Source organism: Melozone crissalis, unplaced genomic scaffold, assembly GCF_028551555.1.
Source record: "Melozone crissalis strain CALT ecotype California unplaced genomic scaffold, PUWL_Pcris_2 ptg000041l_1, whole genome shotgun sequence".
Classification (NCBI taxonomy): domain Eukaryota; kingdom Metazoa; phylum Chordata; class Aves; order Passeriformes; family Passerellidae; genus Melozone; species Melozone crissalis.
Window position 1 is genome coordinate 1278803 of NW_026535819.1, and position 25502 is coordinate 1304304.

The following is a 25502-nucleotide window of genomic DNA, read 5'->3' on the forward strand; positions in this document are numbered from 1 at the left end:
GCTGCAGGGACCTCAGAGAGGCACAGGCACCCCATGTACAGGCTGAGTCCAGCCAGGCACAAATCAGCTGCTACCAGGGATGGTGTAAATCCTCCTTACTCAGAAGGGGTAAATGTAAATCCCTGTGGGAGCAGGAGAAACTCCACCCGAGTACTCACACCTAAGTACAGAGCTTGGTTTGATTCTTGGTTTGATTTGTGTCTTTTTCTCCTTCTCCTTTAGATGAAGATTGCTCTTACAGGTGCCTAAGCTTCCTTCCAACAGACAAAAAAGAGCAAACCCTTATAGGAAAGCAGCCTAATTATGTGGGGTTTTAAACAGCCAGGAGGAAAAGGTAGCTTGAAAACCAAAATATCTTGGGGGCTCCTTCTGCATCCATAGTCTGTTTGATAAATTGACTTTTGCTTCCAGGGCACACATTCACCTTCTTCATTACTATAATGATCCTTGGTCTTCTCTTCCCAAACTTAGATAATTTGAATAAAAAACTAAGTTTTATGAAATGTAGCCATTAATAGAGTCAATAAATTTTAAGCTGTGATTAAATATCACCTGCAGCCATCCCAGCCCTCTCTGCTGTAGATCAAAATATATTCAGCGTTCTTAAAATACATTGTCCATTGTCTGTTTGACAAGAATAATCCAGTGTGCTGGTGACTACCAAGGTGACCTGAAAGTTTTTCTAGTACATAATCTCCTCTTATTCTGCATTATGTATGAACTCAGAGACAGAATATCTGCGTTATCTTAAATAAACTAGGCAAAATGTATTTCAAAAAGCTTCTTGAGTCAAAAAGTAGCAAATCATTGTATGTATTTCCATATTTGTATAGTTTCATTATATTCTTGTTCTAAGTTACTTTTAAGTCTCTTTCATATTTAAAAAATGAACTACACACCTATCATGCAAAATGTAAAGAAGTATGTTCAACTAGTTCAAATTAGATATACAGTAAAAATACACTTCCAAAGAAATATCATTTCCATTTTTGTTCATGTTTTTAACAGAATTTCAGACTAATACATCAAATGTGGAACTGTACAAGAATGTGAAGAAACATTAGGATTGCAGTAGTAAAAAAATGTACAGCATTCAAAACCAACAAGCTCTAAACAACCAAACAATACCACAGGATTGAAACAGTCATGGGGACAACATAGGTCATCGGAGCCAGAGTGAATCCTAATGCACCTACATAAAGACCCTACATAGAATATTGTCTCTTATTTATATGCAAAATCCCTGATTTGATTAAACCAGACAATTTCTCTAATTGTCTTGTATAGGTTTCAGATAAGATTAACATGAGAGTATTCCCCTTCGTGAAGGTCAGGTGTTTGAAAAGGCAATATTGAGAATTGATTTGAAAGGTATTTCCATCCACATGGATTCAGGTAGTTAAGATACAAGATCACAAATAATAGCAGTACAATTTTAAAGAACCATTGGAATTGTTCTCCGCTACATTTGCCGTAACACTTCAGATTTCAGGATTCGGTATTGTTAAACTGTTCACAGGTTAATACACAGGGTTTTAATTATGGGCTGGAACCATTTAACAGTGGACCAAAATTGCCTTTTAAATCAAGAAAAGATCCAGCTTACCATGTAAAAAAAATCTCCAAGGTGATTGACAATGAACAAAATGTTACAAACAGCGGAACGTCCGTGTCAGAACAGCTTTGAAAGGCAGATATGTACCTGTTACAGTCCACCAACCAGCACAACATCCTTATCAGACACTTGGATCACGAGGAAAAATGTCCTGGATAAACCTGTAACATTTATAAATTCAACACAAGCCACCTTTTTAATGTCTCATCACTGTGCATAAACTCAACAGACGCTGGCAGCCGTGGGTTTGGTGACCAGACCCCGATCCCTCTCACAGATCCCAGCCAGTTCCCATCCTTGAGGGCTGTCCTGCTTTGCCCATAGCTCACCTCAGGGGTTTTTTAAGCTGAAGTGTTAAAAAGGTTAATAAATGACCCAATTATGTCAGCTTTTCTGTCCCATAGTCCTCATGCTCTGAAATCTCTCCCTGATCTTGATAGGAATTTGGCTTGCACAAGAATAGCAAATTTGCAGCTCAGAAAGGTGAATAAATGTAGCGTTTTTAAAACCAGAACACTGTTCAGAAAAAGTCCAGCCTACAAAATCATCTTCAACGCCCTGAGAAGGGCAAAGAACACAAATCTTGGCATCTATCTTGCTGTTTATTTAGAATAATCTTTTAGCAATTCTGATCCAATGGGAATGAGGGATTAGTTTCAGAGAGCTGGCCAGTACAACCCAACATCTGACTGAAAGAACTGATTGGAACAGGTTTGAAAAGGAACAACCATCTGCATTTTATGTACCACTCCAAACCTCTAAACCTACTGGGCAAACAGCATAGTGTAGACTCCTTCTTATACATATTTAAACTTTGCTGAGGTATTTCTTTTATTACAGAAAAGCAATTTTAAAAACAATAGGAAAAAAACTCAAAATATGAGTTCTATTCTGCAGAGATTTTTGGGGAGAAGGAATTCAATTGTGTTGAAAGGTCCATAATCATTAAAGGAATAACCACTTTTAGTGTCAATAATATATTCTTCCTTGGCTATTTATTCCTTCAAAACATTACAAAAAATGTAAGGCTGTGACTTTATAAAACATAATTTTGCCTCAACTTTGCCCACCGGTGTTGTAAAATAACCTGAAATACTTCAGCCTCTTTCCTAGGGCAGAGCTCCCCCAGTGTGGCCCTTGGTGATGGAGCAGCTGTGGCCTCCAGCACATGGGACAAGCCTTGCACAAAAGCAAGATTCCTGCATGCTGGCCAAAGTCAGGTTTCCTTCACGTGGCAAAATGAACCACAGTTCTTCTATTTGAGTTTTAACATTATCTGATCACTTCTACCTGCAACTAACATTATTTCTCTACAATGAAGGTACCTAGACTGTTGTACAAGCTGGATTTCTCACCCATAAATACTTTGGGAACCAGAGGAATGTGTACATCATATTTAGGGGTTTTCCTAGGCAGACACTGTGTTTGAAGTGCATTTTTCTAACCCTTTTGGATCCAGTCAGCCTACCTGGATTGTGACACTAATGTTAAATGTAACTGCAGCCATTACCAAGTAGTTTCCATAAGTGGTTTTATTACTGGTTAGATTTTACAAATTCTGGTATTCGAACAGACTTCGACCTTAAAATTCTAAAACAACAAAGCAACCAATGAAAGGCTTAGGACTATTCAAAGTAACAAACTCTTTAACATTTTTTGCCCTGGTCATAAATATACAGAGAGAAAAAGAGAGAAGTGGACATGGAATCCAAAGAATGTAGATAAAACAGTATATAAGGCACATGGCAGTCTTTGAAAATACAGAAGCTTTAGCCAACTTAAATTAATTGCTGTTTCCCTTGCTCAGTCCACAAAACTGTACAGTTACACAAATGTTGTGTTGCAATAGATCTTCCAAGTTATTCTTCAGTCCATACTCCATAATACCAGAACACTACATTTCCTTCTGTTTTTTAGGAGAGATCCTAACTGTGGTTAGTCAGTTGCTCAAAGCCTCTATTAAAATACACTTGGAATTTCAGCTAAGAATAATTTCTTTTTTAAAGAAATTATTAAGAAAGAGTCATCAGAAAAGATTTGTAAGAGTTGTCTGTGAAGGACTCCGAGATTCATGAACCTCAAGACTCCCGGGCACTGATGTCAGGACGGACGTCACAGTTGGCATAGTGGGGTTAGTCAAGTCTGTTAAAGTAGTGGGAGTGCTGGATGGACTCATGGAGGCATTGGATATTTCTGAGGCAGGACCTGATGGGGTCCCTGCTTGGAGGGTTGAGTCTGAAGTCTTATCCACCCCTGTGTTTTCTTGACGTAAGAGGTTCCGTCTGAATTTGGCTCGAGCATTTTGAAACCAAACCTGAAACAGTTTAATATAACAGGGCAGCATTTAAAGACCTGCAGAGTTTAAACATGCAAAAGCATATTCGCAAATTCATCGATGCTGGAATTGGGAAAGACGTTTTTACTGGTAACAGATAACAGTTCTAGCCGTGAGAAACGGCCTCTGTTTGCAGAATATTCCTTCTTCCCTGTCCTTCCATCCCTGCAAACAGTGTGCCCGGGCCAGGAGCGGGCTGGGCATGGAGGCTGGCAGGCTGAGCTGACCGCACAAGGTGTGTGAAAGGCTGCTCAGAAATTCGGCAGCATGCAGAATCCCTGAGAGCCCTCGATCCCAGCAGCACTGGTCTGGGTGAGGCCAGCACCGCGCACCTGATGAGCACAAAATCAGGAGTTTCCCCCTTGTACCTCACATCCATCTCCCAGAAAAGTGCTGCTGGCACAGCCCGGGGCACCCTGCCTTCCCACGGGCTCCTGCTGCCCCAGGAGCTCCCTCACATCCCTGCAGTGCTCCCCTCATTGCAAAGGACTGGCCTTCTTTCTTGCTCTTCTCTTATTCTTTCTCAAATGCTCCAGCTTCCTTTGCCTACGCCTGTTTCCTTTATCAAATGTTTTCAGCAGTGTTATAATATTGAGAAAGGGTATTAAAGGTATTAAAAATCTACATTACATCAAAAACTGTGATTTCAGTAGCAATAGTAACCGCACAGAATTTTCTCCTACTTCTTGCACTCTTTGTTTATCTGAGTGAAGGACGGGGAAAGTGAGTGTGTGGGACCCCTGAGGACACAGCAGCCCCTGCAGAGACTCTGCTCCTGGCTCTGGAGGCGTCTGACCCTGCTGGAAAGGCAGGAAGGCAGGCAGGCAGGAAGGAAGGAAGGAAGGAAGGAAGGAAGGAAGGAAGGAAGGAAGGAAGGAAGGAAGGAAGGAAGCTCCCACTGCAGTCCCAGCTGATGGACCTGCCTTGCCTCGGCTGCTTCACCTCTCTCCTTTCTTCACATCTAGGGATGCTCCAGCTCCAAATTTCCCCTATTGAGCACTCTTCCTGCCTTGGAAAGCTTTCTCCCCCAGCCAAAGGTCTTTAATGTGCACACCCTGTCTCTCACGCTCTCTCCAGGGAATGCCACAAGGAAATAATCCTCAGGCACAAATTCAAGGGCCATGCATAAATCACATCCCTACAGGTCCTTCTTTCTGAGAGCTCAGTATTTTAGACCAGTTTATATTGCCAATTGCTTTGTTAAAACACCTCATTTAAAGGCTGTTTATCAGTTTCATATACAAAAGTTCTTTTAAACCAGCACAAGTAAAAATATTCCCATGATTTTATCAGAGTCCAGTATAGCAGTGACCCTGCTACAGACCAGCAATGTGGTCAAAAAGGGGCAAAGCCCTAAGTGATGTTTTTGCCTGACAGGTTCCAAGCAGAGCCCCTCGTGCCAGGGGCTGTGGGTGAGGCCAAGCTCTTTGTTCTGGTCACTTAAACCACAAAGGCTCAAGCACCAACTGCTCAGGAACAGCAAAAACAGCAACTGCAACTTTGGTAGGACTTCTTACCTTTCAGGTAGAAATCATTTCTACTTGTTCCACAAAATAACTTAGTGGTTGGTTTCTTTAAAATACCTTCTGGCAACTGTATAAAAGATAAGAGCTGTGAAATGGAGTTTGGAGCTGGCTGCTGTCGCTGTGTGTGTTCATGTAGCCATGGCATAATTAAAACAGAACAGACAAACCAGTTGGCCAGCTGTAGATACACTTACTTCTGCATAATTTCACATTTATGTTCATTTAAATACCCATATTTTTATATTCAGTAGTCCCAAATATGGGAAACATGACACTCTCCTAAATGTCCAGCTGCTCATTGACCTTACCAGGGCAAGAGGCTCTGTGGTATTCTCTGGTAAGATGCAGTGCATCAAGTGAGAAAGACTCCTGGTGTTTATGGATTTCCCTTCATCTTCCACTCCTATGAAAACCTGAGCTCAGCTGCCCTTACCAATGACCACCCACACTGCTTTCAGGAGCTGCACATATAACATGGTTCATTGTCTCTTTATTAGTGGCAATTCATGTTAGACACGGAAATATCATATAATCCTGCAAGTATTATCTGAAAATAGAGATTATATGACTGCTTTTACTTCCTTCCCCACTGGAATATTGTCAAGGTTAATCAGTTAATGGTTACGAGGCTCTTTGAAATTGTATAATAATAAATATTTGTATTATTACTGAAAATACATCTAATTCTTTGAATTCTGAAAACACCTAGTCTTGTGATACAAGGGATGACATTATTTCCACCATAGTGACATTCTGGCATGTGCTTTAAATCTGACATCCTCAGCAAAGCCTTTGTGTTAGAGAGTGGTGGGAGAGGAGCAGGGCTGGTCCTGGGGCTGTTCCCCTGCCTGTGGGGCTGTTCCAGGGGCTGTGGGGCTGTTCCTGAGGTTATGGGGCTGTTCTTGGGGCTGTGGGGCTGTTCCTGGGGTTATGGGGCTGTTCCCGGGGCTGTGGGGCTGTTCCAGGGGCTGTGGGGCTGTTCCTGGGGTTATGGGGCTGTTCCAGGAGCTGTGGGGCTGTTCCTGGGGCTGTGGGGCTGTTCCAGGGGCCGTGGGGCTGTTCCTGGGGCTGTGGGGCTGTTCCTGGGGTTATGGGGCTGTTCCCGGAGCTGTGGGGCTGTTCCAGGGGCTGTGGGGCTGTTCCAGGGGCTGTGGGGCTGTTCCTGGGGTTATGGGGCTGTTCCCGGAGCTGTGGGGCTGTTCCAGGGGCTGTGGGGCTGTTCCTGGGGCCGTGGGGCTGTTCCTGGGGCTGTGGGGCTGTTCCTGGGGCCGTGGGGCTGTTCCAGGGGCTGTGGGGCTGTTCCTGGGGCTGTGGGGCTGTTCCAGGGGCTGTGGGGCTGTTCCTGGGGCTGTGGGGCTGTGGGGCTGTTCCAGGGGCCGTGGGGCTGTTCCCGGGGCTGTGGGGCTGTTCCTGGGGCCGTGGGGCTGTTCCTGGGGCCGTGGGGCTGTTCCTGGGGCTGTGGGGCTGTTCCCGGGGCTGTGGGGCTGTTCCTGGGGCTGTGGGGCTGTTCCTGGGGCTGTGGGGCTGTGGGGCTGTTCCTGGGGCCGTGGGGCTGTTCCCGGGGCTGTGGGGCTGTTCCTGGGGCCGTGGGGCTGTTCTTGGGGCCGTGGGGCTGTGGGGCTGTTCCCGGGGCTGTGGGGCTGTTCCTGGGGCCGTGGGGCTGTGGGGCTGTTCCAGGGGCCGTGGGGCTGTTCCAGGGGCCGTGGGGCTGTTCCCGGGGCTGTGGGGCTGTGGGGCTGTTCCAGGGGCTGTGGGGCTGTTCCAGGGGCCGTGGGGCTGTTCTTGGGGCTGTGGGGCTGTGGGGCTGTTCCCGGGGCTGTGGGGCTGTTCCAGGGGCCGTGGGGCTGTTCCCGGGGCTGTGGGGCTGTGGGGCTGTTCCCGGGGCTGTGGGGCTGTTCCAGGGGCCGTGGGGCTGTTCCAGGGGCTGTGGGGCTGCTCCCAGGGCTGCTCCCAGGGCTGTTCCCAGGGCTGTCCCCAGGGCTGCTCCCAGGGCTGCCCCAGCACTGCCATGGGCAGCTCAGGCCGTGCACCTGGAAGGGCATGGCAGAAATAACCACCCAGACACACAGAACTGGAAGAATCCTTCCAGAAGGACTTGTCTCACATCAATTGCACAATTCCTTCGGGACTGAGGAATAAACAAAATCATTGGGAAGTGTTTAGTGGGTTTCTGTCCAACTGTATCAGTACAAGGCTGAGCTATTTCAAATCAATGGGGAAGATACAGACCAAAACTGCCAGTGGAAAATGAGAAGCAGCTGCAGGACCCTCCACTGCCGCTGCCACACTCCGGTGAGCGGGGCTGCATGCGTGGGGCTGGGCACTCAGCACTGAGGCAGAATTGGATTTACTGAGGGGAAAACATTGCACTCCCTCTTCAGTGATCTGTGGAGCAAATTCTTTGTCTCCACCAAGTCAAATCGGAATGAAATAACAAATCTGATAAGGGAGTGTTGAAAATAAACACACTAAGAGGATTTGGATACTGAAGTTGATGGGATCATCACTTTAGATAACTTTATTTTCTGGTTTGTAACACCTCAAGTGCTGCATCTGTTACATATTAGCTGTGTGAACAGCTCCTGCTAAAAACAAATTTTTAAACCAATTTTGCTCATTCACACAGCTACCTGGAGACATTTAGGTTCTCTGAGTTTCACTAAGAAGTAAGTGGAGGATGTACATGGAGGATGTAACACCACAAAGCAGACTATGTTCACTCGCTGCACACACATTGTGATGACTCTGCTGTAATTAACAACTGTTCAAAGAGATGTTTAATGAATGGGGGCTCAGGAAGAGCCTGCAGCCTAAAGCAAACCTTCACTAAAGGGCAGCATAGGTCCCCACATGGGATGGAAATATTTTAGCCTTGTTTACTACTGTCAACTGGACCAGCAGAGTCCAAATGCATGCAGTGATTTCTGTAGGATTCTGGTAGTGACTTTACTGGAGACTGATTCAAGAAAAAATAAGTGGTGTACAAGAGACACACTGAAAAATGATGCTTTATGTTCCTGAAGTGCTTGGGCTGTGGATAATCTTATTCCAGACACCTGGGGAGAGAAGAGGTACACACCTACAGCTAGCACATCACACCTCCTCAGGGCTACCTACCTTCGCCTTCCTTTTCTGAACTCACACACAGAAAGGTCAGTTCCCCAGAGAGCAGCATTTATGCCAGCTATGTTAGTTAGCTCAATTAGCTGGGGCTGTTAATTACTAATGATAGCTTACAATAAAGGGCTTGTGCTCCCCAGTTGTAGTGCAGAAGATATATAAATTAAACTGCAAATGTAAACTTAAATTGGAAGGAAACAAAACAAAAATAGGTGTTAAAACCTAAATAAGTTTGCTGTGTTTGAATGTGGCTACTTTGAGTGTGCATTACAAAGACATTGAAGGAAATGCATTCTGAGGAGCAGAGTGTTACATTTCCAGCCATCCCACCACTGGACATGTGCAGCTGGTGACAAATTGTATATAAAGCAAAGACATCAGTCAGGGCTTCCAACTCCAGTATCACAGAACATTTAGAAAACTCTCAAATTCTCTGCTCCTCCACGAAGTCCCCTTATTACACAACATGTGGGGCTGTCTCTACAGCAAGGGCACTGCTGCTGTTCCCTAAACCACCAGGAGCTCAGCTCTGTGTGTTTGGGAGGTACACCTTTCTCCTGATCTGTGCCCTGCATTTCCTCTTAGAATAAATTCTGTGAAATGTGTCCACAGAGCCAGGACCCCTCACAGCTGAATGGAGATGTGAGCACACAGAAAGTGCCAGAGCTCACAAACACCTGCTGGGGAGTGTGGCAGAGCTCTGGCTCCTGCCAGGTGTGCCCCTACACCTGCAAACACCTCTGGGTGTGGGACAGGCTCGTGCTAGTGGTGCTTGATTCCATCAATAGTGCCAGTGAATCACTTTGTGTTCAAGCAGTGACACAGATGGATGCCAGCCTCTCTGGCTCCAAAGAATTGATAAGTCTCAGTAACCAGCATCAGGATGAGCTTTCCCAGCAAAGAGCAACCTTAAAACTCATATATGTGAACTTAATTGTCACTCGCAGGTAGAGATAAACCAGCTGGGCAGAAAGGTTCTGAAACATAAAAAATACTAGTTTGTGTTTTTATGGCCCAAATTAATTTTCAAACAAAACATCCATGACTAGAGAGTGCTTGTAAGAGGTGGGAAAACTCAAGTGATACCAAAGTGTCACTCCATTCTCTAGAACTGCCTCCAACAGCATCATGCTCAGGGAACCATCCTCACCACCAACTATTGCCTTTCACCACTGCAGCTAAAGGAGTCTGGACATAAAGGAGTATTTAACTCTGAGAGTAAAAGAAGTGAAACACCAAATACCAACATGATAACAAAACTTTGGTGGAATTGTAAAGTTCTGCAACAAACAAAAGAAGAATTTTAAAACTGCAAATTGTGACGTGTAAGACAAAATGAAGAAGCAGTGAAGCAAGGAAGAAGCTGAAGGAGGAAGAGAGGAGTAATGGGATGATGTCCAATTTTGGAGACAAGGAAATCTGTTCTGAATAGGAAGAAACAGAGACAATAACTTGGAAAAAAGATGCAAGGAAAGACCCATTCAGTGAAAAGAGAGAGATGGAAATCAAAGTTGGTGTAGAGTGACAAGAGAGAACAGAAAGATAATCGAAAAACACTTCCTAGACACTGATGTGCTGTTTCTCAGGTAATTCAGGTGTGAATTGGTATTACCAAAGTCTCTGAACTCTGAGGGTAAAACAGAGGAGAAGGGTCAGTCTAAGGATAGACCAATGCAGTGAATGACTTCAGCCATGTGTGTGGTTTAAGGACAGCTGCTGTTCACCTGCCAGAGGAGTCTGTTCCTGCACAGCAAATCAGGCTCAGAAAAACAAACCCAATCCAGCTGTGAGGATGCAGCCAGGAGAAGTCATTACGTACAGTTTGTCATTTTACAGGGAAGCCTACAAAACCTTTGTTCCTTCAGCTGGCAGGTGTTAGCTCTGAGAGCTCCAGGATCCCTCCAGTGAATTCAGTTTTCCTCAGCAGTTTTCTCCTGCCCTCCACTTGCCTGTGACTTGTGAGCTGTCCATGATGCTTCCCAGGATGGAGCTCGCAGCCCTACCTGTCTCTAGGAAGGTCACAAATCCTTTTTCTACAATTAAGACTCATTTAAAACTTTCAGAAATAAATCCTGGAACGCCATGGCTCCTCTATGCCCAAGTTTATCTCCAGGTACAGGCATTTGGGTAAGTGCTCATTAAAATTGACTTCTTGAGTCATAACTATAGATTAAAATGCAGCTGAATCAACTAATACTGTTCCTTTTCCTTCCCACAATAGCTCAAAGGGAGTGTGTTCCCATGAGCAGGACAAAGTACTTTTAAAATGGAGTTTCATTTCATTCTAAGCTACTAAACTATAAGTTTTTGAAAAATTTAATTTACGTCCACTTCAGTTATTAACGAAAACCCCTCCTCCTTGTCCTGATAAAATCAATTCAAACTGTTGATTAATTTCTACTAAAGGTAAGCATTGACATGTTTTCTGAATTTCTAAACTAAAAGCTCTCTATGTACAGTGAGCACACTAACTAAAATAAGTCACTTTTTTTGTACAGCAGCCTGGAAGCTAAAACATGCACCAGAATTAAAGAACTCCAGGAAAATAAGCAGGGCCCCAAACCTTCACAATTCTCATTAAATTTAGAACCCAAGTGATCTGCTTGAAAGAAACTGAAAAGAAATAACTCTTCTCATACTTTCTGGGAATTAACTTAGTCTCAGAGAAGGTATGAATGATTAAGGATATCTTGAAAAGCAGCAAAAGCCATGGCTTTTTAAACATAAAACTGATATTTTGATTACTTTCCAAGGCACAGGACGGCTCTTACCTGAAGAACTCTTTTGGTGAGGCCAGTTTTCTGAGCTAGCTGTTTCAAGTCCTTGGCATCAGGGTTGTGGTTAATAGCAAAGTACGACTTCATTGTCCGCAGCTGGTGGTGTTTGAAGGACGTCCTCATGCGCTTGGTTTTCTGATTGCTGGGGTACTGCTGGTCTCTGTCCAGGTGGTCACCATCATTCTCATTGCAGCTCAAAGCTGAAGGCAACAAGAGGAAAAGGCCTGTAAATCCCTTGCTCCACAACCAATGCTGTTGCAATTTTCCCGAGTGCAGCAATTAAAACGACACACCGCAGCATGTACTAGCACAACCCTACCTGCCTTTGCTCCATTTCATGGATTTGAAGGGCAGTTTAGTTTGGAAAAGCCCTCTGAGGTCATTGTGTCCTGCCATTAACACAGCACTGCCAAGGCCACCACTAACCCGTGTCCCCAAGTGCCACATCCACATGGCTTTGAGACCCCTCCTAGGACAGGGGCTTCACCTCTGCTTTTGGGGAAGTTTCCTGATATCCACCCTGACCCTTCCCTGGCCCAGCCTGAGGCCGTTCCCCCTGCTCCTGTCCCTGTTCCCTGGAGCAGAGCCCGACTGTCCCCAGCTGTCCCCTCCTGTCAGGAGCTGTGCAGAGCCACAAGGGCCCCTGAGCCTCCTTTGCTCCAGGCTGAGCCCCTGCCCAGCTCCCTCAGCCCCTCCTGGGGCTCCATTCCCTGCCCTGGACATGCCCAGCCCCTCAGGGTCACTCCTGCCACGAGTGGCCCAGAGCTGCCCCAGCCCTCGGGGTGCCCCAGCAGCGCCAGCACTGGGTGAGCACAGCCCATGGGCCATTGGCCTCTTGCCCACCTGGGCACACTGGATCATATTTCTGCACCTTCCAGCCATTCCCTCACAATAACCAGCCTGCAAGGACCCTGCCCTTCCCTTCTGTGGCTTTTAAAATGTCAGCTCTGTTTCCTTTCCCCTCTGCTCCACCTCCACAGAACTCTTCCTCCACTTTCTGTAGGAGGACAGTAGCTGTCCTCAGCTCTGTAAAGGGTTTTACTGTACTTGGTCTCACCACCAATTGCACTGGAACACACAAAGAGAGCTGCACAATACACTCCAGTTAAATCTCAATGGAACAGACTAGTTAAAATCGTAATTATTTCCTCCATCAAACTAAACCCTGTAGAGTACAAGGGAGACCATTAAATGAAACACTATAAAAGAAATAAAGTTTGTGGCTACCAGACAGCAAATTATGACTATAATCTAACTAGCTAAAGAAATCAAGCTGTTAATACAATATATTCACTGGCATGCCAAATGAAAAATCTTTTTAATTATTTATATGTTTATATTTCAATTTTTTTAGAAAAGAGTTTTTGCAAATACTAGTTTGAATTATCATTTCTACCATATCCTTTTGAAATCGAGGAATGGCAGTGTTTGATACACGTGCAAAAATCAAGCTCAAGAAGAAGGTGTGTGAGAAAAGAACACACCTTTCTTGTAAAAATTATCAAGAAGTATTAAATATTGAATGCCAAGCAAAATAATCTTGTAGACCAAAAGTAGTTTTTCATTTATTTGTGCATACAGCAAACCATAGAAACTCTCTTAAAATAACATTAAGAACCGAGCTTAAATCCAACATAAAATTAGGAAGATAACTGAAAATTAGCATTGACAAACTGTTGTTAATTAGCTTTTCCTGACAAAATATCTACAAGTCCCTCTTCATTTCCTACAAGTTTTATGCTAAAAGTAATGAAAAATTGCTATCTCTGTTCTACACAGTGTGAGAAAAACGACCAAAAATTATTTTGAATGGGAATTGTTGGTTAGTTTCTTAAACATGGAAACACGCTTGTTTTCAATTGTCCACTATTGCTGTTTAATTACAACTGAGTAGCTCTCATGCACCTATCTGTATACGTTACCTGAATTCACTGTCCATCAGTGGGTCTCAGCCCTAGTGAAAACACACACATTCTGACAGGCATGTATTAAAAACAGATTTAAAAAACACACAGATAGTAAAATGCACAGATTCCTAAGTAAAGATGCATGCAGGTTCCCTAAGCAGGTTTGCAGTAGCTACAGTAGCTGCTTTATAATCCTCAGCCTTTCAAAACCTGCTAAAAAGCTGTGGCACAATACAGAGCAAGGCCTGCAAAAATTCAGCTCCAAGCCCAAAAGCACGTTTGTTTAACAGATATGCCCAAAGTGTCCAAAGCCTCCAACTCTCCTGTGTTTCTGTACTCCTATAATTTAAAAAGTAGCTAAGAAAATGGTGCTGTACATAGAAATGTGAGTGTCTATGTGCGTGTGTGCGTGCATGTGCATACATTTGTATAAATCCTTTCCAGACCTCTGGATCTTGTGCCAAATTTTGGCCATAAGAAGCATTTCTGCTTGCTTTTTCTGCAGCATGGAAAACTGCAAGCACCTGAATTTAAAAGGTGTAAGATACTTCAAGGGAGAGAGTAACAATGGAGTAGTAATGGAGCTGTTTGGGATGTAGCCAAATCTTGTTGGGTTTAAGATCTGGGACCTAGTTGCCCATCTGGAGTCGTGGCATGTGCTCCAGCCTCCTTCATCACCACAATTCCTGATATAAAGAGCAAGGGGATAAATAACATAATAATGCTCACAGAAAATTCTGTTATGGAAATGTAAAACCAAATCATGCTTGTTTTTAAAATGTACCCAAAGAATTTTAGATCTTAGTAACGGAAAAGACCTTTGTGCGTCATCTTAGAGGCTTTTGAACCCTCCAAGAAACAACAAGACAGACATAGGAGGAAATGCATCAAAATATCTGTCTGCAGGACTGAGGTCTGGTTCCTGTTAATATGCAACAAAACAAAGCCTAGGGCTGCAAGGAGCAGGATTTTAATGTGTCCCATAGAGAATGAGATACATTCGGAATCCAAGGATATAAAACCGATTCTAAACCCTCCCAGAACGGAATGAGGGTGTCAGCTTTTCATCAAACCCTGATGGGAAAAGGAACAACTTACTCTGGGAATTTCTCAACATTTTACCTCATTATCTACTAAGTAAAAATAGTATTAAAATGACAGTAAGCATGCACCACTTGAGAGTGGCAAAGTGTCCTTGTCTGGGATGGAAGTTGCAGCACAGATTTTGAAAGTGCACGAGGGCGTGTGCCGCTCGCTGTCTTGTGCAAGCGGTTTGGCTACTCCCAGGCATCACCCAGTAGGACATAAATAGTCCTAGCTGGTGCCAATTCCCCTCTTGTATTTGGTTGTGGTGCCTGGCACCATCCCCAACAGGCTATTTTATTCAGTCTAATATTATCTGCATCTCTCACAGAATCTGCAATGTCCATGGGTGTTGCAGGCACAGATACACAGAACGGGCCAAGGGTGTAAGTGGAGATTTTAAGAGCTGAGGAGTTTCTGCAAAAGGCATCAGGGTGTAAAACTAACACTGTACATGCTCCTCACGCAACCCTCTGTTTTTCAGGCACTGTCTTCCCTGTTCTTTTGTGGTGTCCTGTGTATCTCCCAAAGGAATTGCTGAACTATCCATATGTAACATTTCCATTCCATAGCAGTAACTCAGGCTCCTGCTGGGATTTCAGAAATACAATTGGTAGAATTCCAGTCGAATAGAGGAGCCTTAAATTAATGAGTGTTTCACTTCTATTTTTTGATAAAACAAATTCTGAAGCAGTGCCAAGTCTCTTTTTTGACCCTAGAACATTTCTAAAGCCTTTCCCCAGACCCCACAGCCCAGGCACTGCCCTCCCCATGTCCGCTGGTGCAGCAGGGGCAGCACTCACACCCTCAGCCCATCCCGGCCACAGGATGGTGGTGTCCACAGGCAGCATCACTGCATCCCTACAGACTAAGAGGAAAACATTTTGTTTTGACATTGGTAGCCAAAATACCCTTTGCAGATTAATGCATAACACCTCCCTAAACCCAACAACAGGAGCATAGAGCAGGCTGTGCTGGTGCTTTTGTAACAAAGTCTGTTAGAGGGGGAGAACTTGGGAACATTGCTTCACCCTCAGATCACCAGAGCCCCCCATGGCTTGGGACTTGGGGCAAAGTGTGTGCTTAGCAGTTACTAGGTTGCTAAGGTTATGGCACATGAAGATGAGAAAGAGAAATTTCCTTTGGGGGAAATTTTGTTCTTAGTAGCTTGTGCTTGACATGCTAGATTACGCCAAAAGAAAGAAAACTAATCCCGATTCTGAAAGAGTGATGAAACAAGAGACACGCTATATGTGCATTATCTCTCAATAGTGGCTCAGGAACATACACCCCTTTCCTTCTGTAATCGGAGTCAAGGGGGTGTTTTAACCTCCTGCTGCCTGGAGAGGGAACTTGTGATTAACTAGACCAGGCAGGGGTGCAGCCGCATCTGTTGTTTGGCTCGGGGCATGTAGAGGACTTTGTGGTACCCTTATCCTCAAAGGGGACATAGGCGAGACAGAGCCCTCAGAGTGGTACTTGGGACGGGAACAGACATGGTCCTTCTCTTTGGAGGAAGGAGAAGACACATAGAAAGGACAGATTCCTGACATTCTCAGCACAGACATTAGAATGGGTGAAGCTGTGGCACTGGGAGCAGGCAAGGTACCCACGGCTGCTTCTGAGGTGCCTGGCAGCACTAAAAGGAGCGTGTCTCTGCCAAGCCATGGAGCAACAGACACAACAGCGCTGCCTCAACCTTGACATGTCAAGAAGTGTTTCTGAGGAGATAAAGTCAGTGAGCCTTAAGGAGCCCAGGCCGAGCATCGCAAGGCCAGGACGGAGGAGAGCAGGATTAGAGCCCTCTTCCTCCGGCCTTCCCCGGGCGCCTCGGACAAAGGGGCCGCGCGTCCCGGTGCCCCCCGGGGCCGCCCCAGGCCCGGGCCCCGCGGCCGCCGCGGCCCCCGGGGGAAGCGCGGCCGGGCCGGGAGAACAAAGGGGCCGGGAGGGGCGGCCGGGCCGGGCCCCGCGGGAGGAACCGCCGCCAGGGCTTTTCCCCTCAATTAAGCCAGCTGAATGGCGCTGAATGGCCGGTGCGAGTGCGCGGTCAGTCCCTGAGCGCCGCGATTAACCCGGGCGGCCCCGGCCGAGCCGGGCCCCGCGCTGCCCGCCCCGCCGGGGGAAGGGGCTGCGGCGGGCTCCGCTCCCGGGCCTGCCCAGGGACCCCGGCCCTGCCCAGGGACCCCGGCCCTGCCCAGGGACACTGGCGCTGCCCAGGCACCCCGGCCTTGCCCAGGGACCCCGGCCCTGCCCAGCGATCCCAGCCCTGCCCAGGGACCCCGGCCTTGCCCAGGGACCCCGGCCCTGCCCGGGCACCCCGGCCCTGCCCAGGGACCCCGGCCCTGCCCGGGCACCCCGGCCCTGCCCGGGCACCCCGGCCCTGCCCAGGGACCCCGGCCTTGCCCAGGGACCCCGGCCCTGCCCGGGCACCCCGGCCCTGCCCAGGCACCCCGGGTGCTGCCCAGGGACACTGGCGCTGCCCAGGGACACTGGCGCTGCCCAGGCACCCCGGCCTTGCCCAGGGACCCCGGGTGCTGCCCAGCGATCCCAGCCCTGCCCAGGGATCCCGGCCCCGCCGCCTCCCGCGGGCCGCTCCCGGGGCCCCGCTCGCCCGTCGGGGCGGGAGCGATGCCCGCGCCCTGCCCCGGCCCCGACCCCAGCCCAGCCCCTGCGCCTGCCCCGGCCCCGACCCCAGCCCCTGGGGAGGGGCCACATGCGCCCGGGGACCCCAAAGGTGACCACAGCCAGGGAGGAGGCAGAGAAGGGGGAGAAGCAAGGAGGGGGGGGGGGGAAAGGGGTAAGCCCTAATTTTCCCTAGGAAATCTCTGCAAGACATCCGATTTTAAGCCGCGATTCCCGTCTGCTCGCTCTGTCACAATAGTCACAGGGAAGCTTCTTGTGAGCTTTTAGTCCCAAGGGAAAGGAGGAGGAAAGAGGGATTCGCTCTTCAAAACTTTCCAGGCTTTTCGCATTCTTGTCAGGGAAAGAAACCCAAACCACTTTTGACACAGCCACTCGAGAGGGTCAGCTCCAGGCGTCCCCGGCGCTGCCCCGAGCCCTGCCCGGAGCTGGGTCGGCGCCTCCGCAGCCTCCCCGCCCTCCCCCGGCACAGAGCCGCCCTCAGCCCCGTCCCCATCCGCCTGGACATCCACCCCGCCTGGATGCTCCGTCACCCCTCAGCCAAGCACGAGGCATCTTCCTGCTAGCAAAGGAAGGAAGTGTTTCTTAATATCTTGTTTGTACAGATTATGGGTATTTTATCAGCTCGTCGTGCCCCAAGTTTGCGCAATACATCTGTCATTTTCCAGGATATTTTAGTGTCTTAAAGCCAGACTAGATACAAATGAATAAAACATAGCAGACTGTGGGAGGTTTGGGGTCTAATTCACAAAGGGAGTATTCAGAATTCTTTACAGGTGCTTCTGTGTTCAGCAAGCTTTCAGCCATTGATTTACTGACCTAAAAAACCCATCAAACTCCATTCCAACAAGTGAAGGAGGAAATTATGATCACAGGAACACACTTAAAGAAAAAAAAAAAGAGAGAAAAGAAAAGAAAGAAAAAGAAGTCTTTTTGAAGTTTCAGCATCCTTCTAAGCTATTTTCCACTTGTCAGGCTCTATCCACATCTAAACCCATCATCCCCCTGCAAACGGAGTCTCGTTTAAGTAGGAAAAGAAAAAAGAAAAAAGTCAGTCTAATTCGTGTTGCAGATTAATATTTGCTGCAATTTACAAAATTATTTCAATCTCGACTCTGCCAAGTTTATGGGTTCCCCTTTTCCCACCACCTCTGGGTGTAGATTTATTTACACAAAGTATTCTACACAAATCACCAGGAACAGATCCCCTCAGAAGACAACATTATGCATTTGTAGTGCATTTCAGAGAAGGAAATTACAAGTTCCACTAAAAATAAAAAGAGAAACTATCACATTTTTAGGTGGTTTATCTTTTCAAGGTACAAAATCCAAGGCTTTGCAATAATTTACAGGTTTGTGGAATTTTACATCAACGAGTAACCCAGTCTGATTTCCAAGATCAATGGCACTTATTACCGCATAAATTAGTCGATTATAGGTCTAGTAAATAGTTAAGTAGATAAATAGCTTAAGCGAAGAAGCCAAGGGTTACTCAAAGAAGATCTCTAAAGTTTCAGTAGCACGCTCTAAACAACCACTAAAAGTCAGACGGCAATTCTTTTGTAAACGAATTTTTCAAAATGCAGTTAAAGGCGGTTTATTTAGGAAGTCAGGGAGCAGTGAGACTTTCTCGGGCTGTGCTCCCATCCAGGACAGATGCCGCTGATTCGGTTTACAGGTCCTTTGAATCTGAACATCTGCCCTGCACAGGGAGACAGCGGAAGGACAATTAAAAGCTAATCCCTCCGAAAAGGAGACTTTTTTTAACGGGAAAAATGTATATTTTATGCATGTTTTAAAGCTGAACTGTTACTCGCGAGAACACTACATCCACCTTTCATCAACCTTCACCACTGGGACCACTACTGCTTTTTGCACTACTTCCAAATTATTCAGCAATTAGTTCAACCAATAATAGCTGGCAAATTCGTTCCCGAGGTGCGTTTGGCGGTTCGAGATGCGCCTTTTCTCCCTGCCGTTTTCGGCACAAACCACCCCATTTCGTCGCTGTTGTTACTCCCTTCGGGCGCAAAACAGCCGCAGCCCCCCGGTCCCGAGCTGCCTCCCCCGGCCCGCAGCCCGAGCTCCCCGCCACCCCTGCACTTCTCGGTGTCCCCCGCGCCTTCCTCCCCCGTTCCTCCTCCTCCTCCCGCGCGGGCGGAGCGGCCGCCCGGCGCAGCCCGCAGCTGTCGGGGCGCGCAGAGACGCGGCTCGGAACAAACCGCAGCCAACTTGGCCTTTACCGAACGCCCTCTCCGGGAGAGAAGGACACGGTAAAGGCAAATCTGCGCCCTACGGGACACGTCCGAAGCAGGCGGGTTGGAAGAGAAACCAGTCTGAAACAGTTCGGGACGAGCGGAGAAGCGCAGAGGGCACCGAGGCACAGAAAGACGCAGGAAAACGAGTTCGGTGCCAGGGTCTGGCGGGACGGCCCGAGCGCCGGGCTCGGGAAACGCCGGACGGGGGGAAGCCCTGCTCCGCCTCCAAGTCCTCCAATAAAACCAACAGCTAAGAATTTTGTTTTGTCCAAGCATTTTTCCCCGTTGCATACAAGCAGCCCGCAGGAAGCCCCCGGGATGGCAGCCGTTCTGGCGGCAGCCACACGGAGTAGTGGAGCGAGGGGCAGAGGGGAGCGGGGATGGAGGGGAGGGGGGCAGGAGGTTGCTCCAATTCCTTTGCCTGTAAAATTACAGTGCTGTGGCGGTGGGGAGGTTAAACGAGGAAACACGTCGGAAAGTTTGTTGCTGCATCCAGAGAGCCCTGGCTGCCGCCAGGCTCGCTCCCGTCTCTCCTGCGCTGGGCTCGGTTCAGAGGGGATGCTGAGAGTTTCCCGACTCTTCTCCGAGTCACCTCTCATGAACGAAACTCCAGCGGAACTTGCCCCCGAGCGAGCAGGCTCTGCTGCCCGCAGACACCTGCTGCCCGCGGCCCCTGCCCGGGCACAGCCAGCCCTGCAGCCCCGACCGCCCCCCTCCAGCCCCTGGGAAACGGCCGCCTCCTCTCTCTCTTTCCTTCCAAAGCTTTGGGGTGCAAGAGCTCGGGACAGGGCTGAACAATTCACCCGTCAGCAGCTTTAGAGTGTAGCCACTAAAGAAAATTCACGGGCCTCTGAAGTGCTAACTTAAAATCTCTGGTTTCCAGATTTTATTTCAGGCTGCACTCCCCCTTCTTCCCCCCCTTAACCAGATGACCTTGCTTCAAAACATTTTATTTCCAGCTGAAGTGAAAAATGCTAACATATTAGCTTCTGTAATTGCAGTTTGACAGCACTTGATCTCAATAATTATGCTGCAGCTAAACTATTATTAACAGTTTAAGCTAAAATAAACGGAAATCCCCCTTTGGAAGTGAACAGAAACAGACCATTTGAACTGTTCTGGGGGAAGGCTCCCTTACCTGCATTGTAGGCTGCCAGATCTGCTCCAGGCCCCGGGCTTTTTCTTTTCCTGGGTCTCCCCTTCTGGACAGTCCCCACGCCATTGTAATAAGGCAGTCCCAAAGTGTTGGCAGAGCCCGCTCCCAAAGCCGGGCCCTTCCCAGCGGCTACATCCGAGTGATTGAAATGCACCTGGTACTCCCCTTGGATGAGAGTCTCGAAATGGAGGCGGCAGTACACCAGATTGTCCTTCATGCCAAAGTGATCGCCAGTGGTCAGCATCTTGTTGCAAGTGGTGCAAGTGAAGCAATTTAAGTGATATACCAAATCCCTGGCCCTCATGACCATCTCGGAGGCAGAAATCCCCAGGTGACATCTCGCACATCTCTGCACCGAAAACCTCCTGCAAAACAGAAAGGCCAGAGGAGACGGTGAGAGGCGCATTGCCCCCACCCCGTCCTTGGCCGGTTCTGCCCGGAGGCGGCAAAGGGCCGCGAGCCCCGGGGCGGCCGCCTCGGCCGGGGCAGCGGCACAAAGCCGGGACATTTGCGGAGCCCAGCCGGGCGCGCATCCCGGGACGGAAGCGCGGGAGTCTCCGTCCCGTTTCCCACCTCGCAGTGCAGCTCCCGCCCCACCAGACCCCACCAGACCCCACCAGGAAAGGCACCGGCCCCCGGGCCGCGAATGTGCCCGCACCCCCGGCCGCAGGAGGCACCGGCGGCGGGCCCCGGCCCCGCATCCAGCACAGGAGGCCGAGCAGGGCGCGCCTGGGGAAGGCCCCAGCAGCCAAAGCAGGCTGGGGGGAAGCCGTGCCCGGGCCGCGCCCCCCTCTCGGCAGCACGGGACTCATCCTCCCCACCAGTCTCCCTCCCCAGGGGGAGGTTTCGGGAGCTCGCAGCCTGCCCCACGCGTGCCCACGGGTCCCCTCCGCAGTGCCGTCAGGACGGGCTCTGTTCCGGGGGGCAGCGAGCCGCAGTATCCCCGTCCCGGCCGGCGGCCAGGGCAGGCTGTACCTGTAATAGTCCTCCTTGCAGTAGATGCTGCCGTCCTTGCTGAAGCAGGTGAGCTCGGACTCCAGGTTGAGTTTACATTCACAGCACTTCAGGCAGCGCATGTGCCACTGCTTGTCCACAGCCAGGAGGTAATACCGGTCGGAGATTTTACCCCCGCAGCCGGCGCACAGGGCAGCCCTGTCACTGCTGATGGAAGGCATGGTCTGCTGGGGGAAAACAATTACAGACCGTTAGCGAGAGGGAGAAACTCTGCAGCACGGCCGGGCTCCCCCCTCCCCCTGGCCGGCCGGGCCCGAGCTGCCGCTCCCCCGGCAGAGCAGCGGGGGCTCCGAGCGCGCCACCCCGCCCGGCCCGGGCCCGCTCCCCAGGGCCCCGCCGCATCCCACCTTCCCGGGAGGAGGCGGGGAGGCGGGCGAGACAAACAGAAAACCACCCTGGCTTCTAGGGGAGGCGTCCACACCGGACCCAGAACTTTTTTTTTCTGGTGAATTTTCCAGTCTCAAACCAAGAAAAGGCGCTGTTCAATAAACGGGCACAATAATAATAGAGCAGGGCAAATCACAGATAGATCATTTTAAAATTTAGAATTACGGATATATTGAGAGTGTCTGCCTAGTTAATGCTGTGTGAGTGCGTGTATGTGGAGCGTGTCTCTGTGTGTATTTTCCTAGCTATAAAATTCCGAATGAATTACGATCAAACCCCCGGTAGTCACAGAGCTGCAGACACAGCTCTCTGCAAGCTGGTTCCAAACAACACGGATCGCGATCTGCTGTGACCCAAAGCGCTAAAGGGATCAGTAAATAAAGCTGCGGAGGAGATGAGCGTTACTAAATCCGAGGTGCAGAATGTTTAATCAGGAAAACGAAATAGTGGGAAACGTGCAGGAATGAGAGCGGGTTAAAAGCAAGAGAGCACATTAGATTATGCTAGGATAAACTTGGAAGCAATAAAACTAAATATAAGCCCTATATAATTTAATAGTTTAGTGTCAAATCGCAATCCAGTCAAAACCCTCAAGAAACCCCAAATTCATACATATCCTGTAACTTCTACCGAACAAGAAAGAGGGAGAAATATCAGAACCGTGTAAGCATGCTTATTTATTTCAGCAGGCACCTCAAAACAGCATTCGGGAGAGGAGGCTCGGGCGGAGCAGCGTCCGGGGCAGACCTTGCAATATGCTGCTTTCCACTTCGCTCCCAATTTACTCTTACCCGCTTTGCACAAAAGCCCACGGCAGATCTGTTCTCGTGCACGAGCACCCGAAACATTTCCTTACAGCTGTGCCCAACACGCAGTTTGTTTTGGTTCGGGGCGGGGGAGAAGTTGTTTGTTTGCTTTTACCTCCTCTAGAGCCTTAAATCCTCGCGCAAAGCAAAAGCAAGGACAGCTAATCGGAGGAAATCGAAAGGAACCGAGGCTGATTTTCCTGCACATGCCAAACCCATTGCTTTCATCCTGTGCTCGCGGGGATCACAAAATCCCATCTCTGTGAGCGCTCCCGTTTGCACCGCATCATTCCCACTAGGAGAACTCCGCACAAATAAAACCCTGGCACTCCACTGGTGTTACTCACAGGAACCCACCGGTAGCTTGTTTCTTTAAGGCATTAACTGAACTCCGAGCAGGGATCGTTTTATAACCAAAGTAGTTTCTTGTAAATCCACTTTAAATTAAATAACGATTTTTTCTACTTCGCTCTTCCAGTAACAAAAATATTCTGCGGTCTAGAAATGGAATTCAAGGATCTAGTATTCCAACCCACTATTTGTTACATACACACGTGTATCCATACAGATTATATACATATAAAACTATCACGCCACAATATTTATTCCAGCAAAGATCATTGGATGTTGTGTAGTTGTATGGAGAAATATCAACTTTTTAAAAGAAAACCAAAACCGTTTAGATTAGCAATCGCATCCCACCCTTCTAGTACAAAGGCCGTTCTCCAGACGGTGTTTCAAGATTAAATAGTCTCACTGTCACCTTTAGGCAAATTTCATATAACATTACAAGAAAGAACACATACGGATGAAGTTTGAAAACCTGAAAACGGATCTTCCTTGCATACGCCTGTATCAGTTTACAAGACAGCATTTAATAAACATACGAGATAATCTCACTTCAGAATTGTAATTTCTTAAAAAAAAATAGTATGCATAAATTGCTAAATCACTTTAGACACTTCGAAAATTTCTTCCACTTTGCCAGCTTAACGCTGGTTAGACGGATGCATCTTTTAAATTATCTAAATGCATTAATATACAAGGTCTATGCATCAGCAGACAAGATGAAATGTGGTAAAGTTATAAAAATTCCCATCCATCCGTCTTCCTGAGACATATCTTCTAGTTCTGTTTGCCATGTTTACAAACCTGCCTATTAAAATTATTTTAAAAACCCGTAGCTTAAAGACACTCGTGTTTGTTTTTTCCCTTCTTAAATGAATGCTATAAAGACTATCTCCATGAAGGCATCCTACCTGAAAAATTACACAGAATTGGATTCTTTGGTGTTTGTTCTTCCATTCTGCAGACAAAAAAATTTGCTGTGCCAAAATGTTACCGGTATAAAACCACACTTTGCCTCCTCCTAAAAACTTTGGAAGGCCGGACAGGCTGGGGGAAGGGAAGGAGTTCTTGGACGCTACCAAAAGGCTGGTCTATCTGTTTTCTCACAAGAGCAGTACCGTTCATTTCACCCAAGCGTTACTATTACTATGCATATTATTAATAATTAACAGTTTCATGCCTTTCCCCACGGTTTCATTTAATCTTTTGGGGTGCCTTTATGCTTAATTTTCTTCTGGTTTAGTATTTTGCATTCGCTTCCCCCCAGTCTGTTATTTTAGGGGAAAAGCTGTATCTGTGAGGGGTTTGGCACGTTTAGGGGGGTGCATGACTCTCCCATTCCTTCGGCTCCTACCGTTTCCGTCTCTCCCCTGTCTATAGCCGAGCTGATGGCCGATGCTTCGCTTTTGGTTCTCCGATCCATCTCGTCGATGACCCCGTGCATCTCCGAGCCGGAAAGGCTGTGGAAAAGCATCGCTGAGGAAGCAGAGGAGGAGGGCCCGAGTTGCTGTTGCTGCTGACAGTTGTCGGGGTCCCTGCAGGAGCCCAGAACTTGCATTAACCGGAGCCCTCCCCCATGCATCTAGCACGGCCGCCCCGTCTCTCCTTGGGCACCGGGTTTTCCCCGGCAGAGCTCTCCGGAGCGCGGCGCAGGCACTGATCCGAGGTTTCAAGGGACGGGGTGCAGAAAAGGCGGGCGAAGGGGACGAGGGAGAGGGGATAACTGGTGGTGTGAGCTTCGGGGCTTGGATCTAGTCTGTTGCGCGGCCCCGGCACATCTCTCTAGGAGCCTTCTTCAGTGCGGGGCTCATTGCCCCAGGTGCAGTCCCAGGCTTTATGCTCTGGCCCAGCTGGCAGAAGGCTGGGCAGGCTTACGGTTGGGAGGGATTAATAAATAGTAGAAATATTTAAAAAATTAAACCATCTTCGGTGAGAAATAAATAAGAATTAGAAAAAAAATTACGACAAGCCCCTTACATCGTAGTGTGCGAAATTTAGAGGAGGAAAGCAAGGGAGAGGGAGGCTGCAGCAGGCGGAGAGCAGGCTGGTGCTGCAGGAGGCTGGGGCGGATGCCCACCGTACGCACTCACAGTCCAGAGGGCTGGCAGCGGCGGCGGCTCAGGGGCAAAGTTTGCTCCTTCCCCCGCTCCTCCCCCAGCCCGCCGGAGCTCATTGGGAAAAGAAAAAGCCAAGGGGAAGGAGGAAGAGTTGGACGGGCACCAGATGGGACGGGCGCTGGCGGCCCCCCTCTGTCCTTAAAGCGGCGCGGCCCGCGGGGCCCGGGGCGGGAGCGCAGCCGGAGCGGAGCCGCCGCGGAGCTGCGAGCGGCGCGTCTGCAGCGCGGGCACCGCGCGGGGCTCCGCGCCTTTTCTACAGCCCCTCTGACATCATGTCCTGCCCCGCCGCCATTGGCTGCGCCGCGCCCGGGCCGCCGGCATGTGCTCGGGGCCGGGCGGTGTCTCCGCGCTGTCCCCGCGCTGTCCCCGCGCTGTCCCCGCGCTGTCCCCGCGCTGCCGCGTCCCGCTCGCTC

At 48.6% G+C, this 25502-nt stretch overlaps 1 protein-coding gene across 2 annotated transcripts; it reads right to left on the reverse strand.

The window, feature by feature from the left end:
* Positions 1 to 977: 977 nt before the first annotated feature.
* On the reverse strand, positions 978 to 25129 carry LHX2 (LIM homeobox 2). Of its 2 annotated transcripts, none has more exons than XM_054284166.1 (5): positions 24327 to 25129; positions 21393 to 21595; positions 20400 to 20782; positions 11368 to 11573; positions 978 to 3929 (listed from the first exon to the last, which is right to left on the reverse strand). In XM_054284166.1, the coding sequence occupies exons 1-5, from the start codon at positions 24552 to 24554 to the stop codon at positions 3642 to 3644; spliced, it is 1308 nt and encodes a 435-aa protein (XP_054140141.1). In that variant the 5' UTR covers positions 24555 to 25129; the 3' UTR covers positions 978 to 3641. The 2 variants fall into 2 exon arrangements, with proteins under 2 accessions (XP_054140141.1, XP_054140140.1); XM_054284165.1 differs by having other exon boundaries at positions 21393 to 21598.
* Positions 25130 to 25502: the final 373 nt, after the last annotated feature.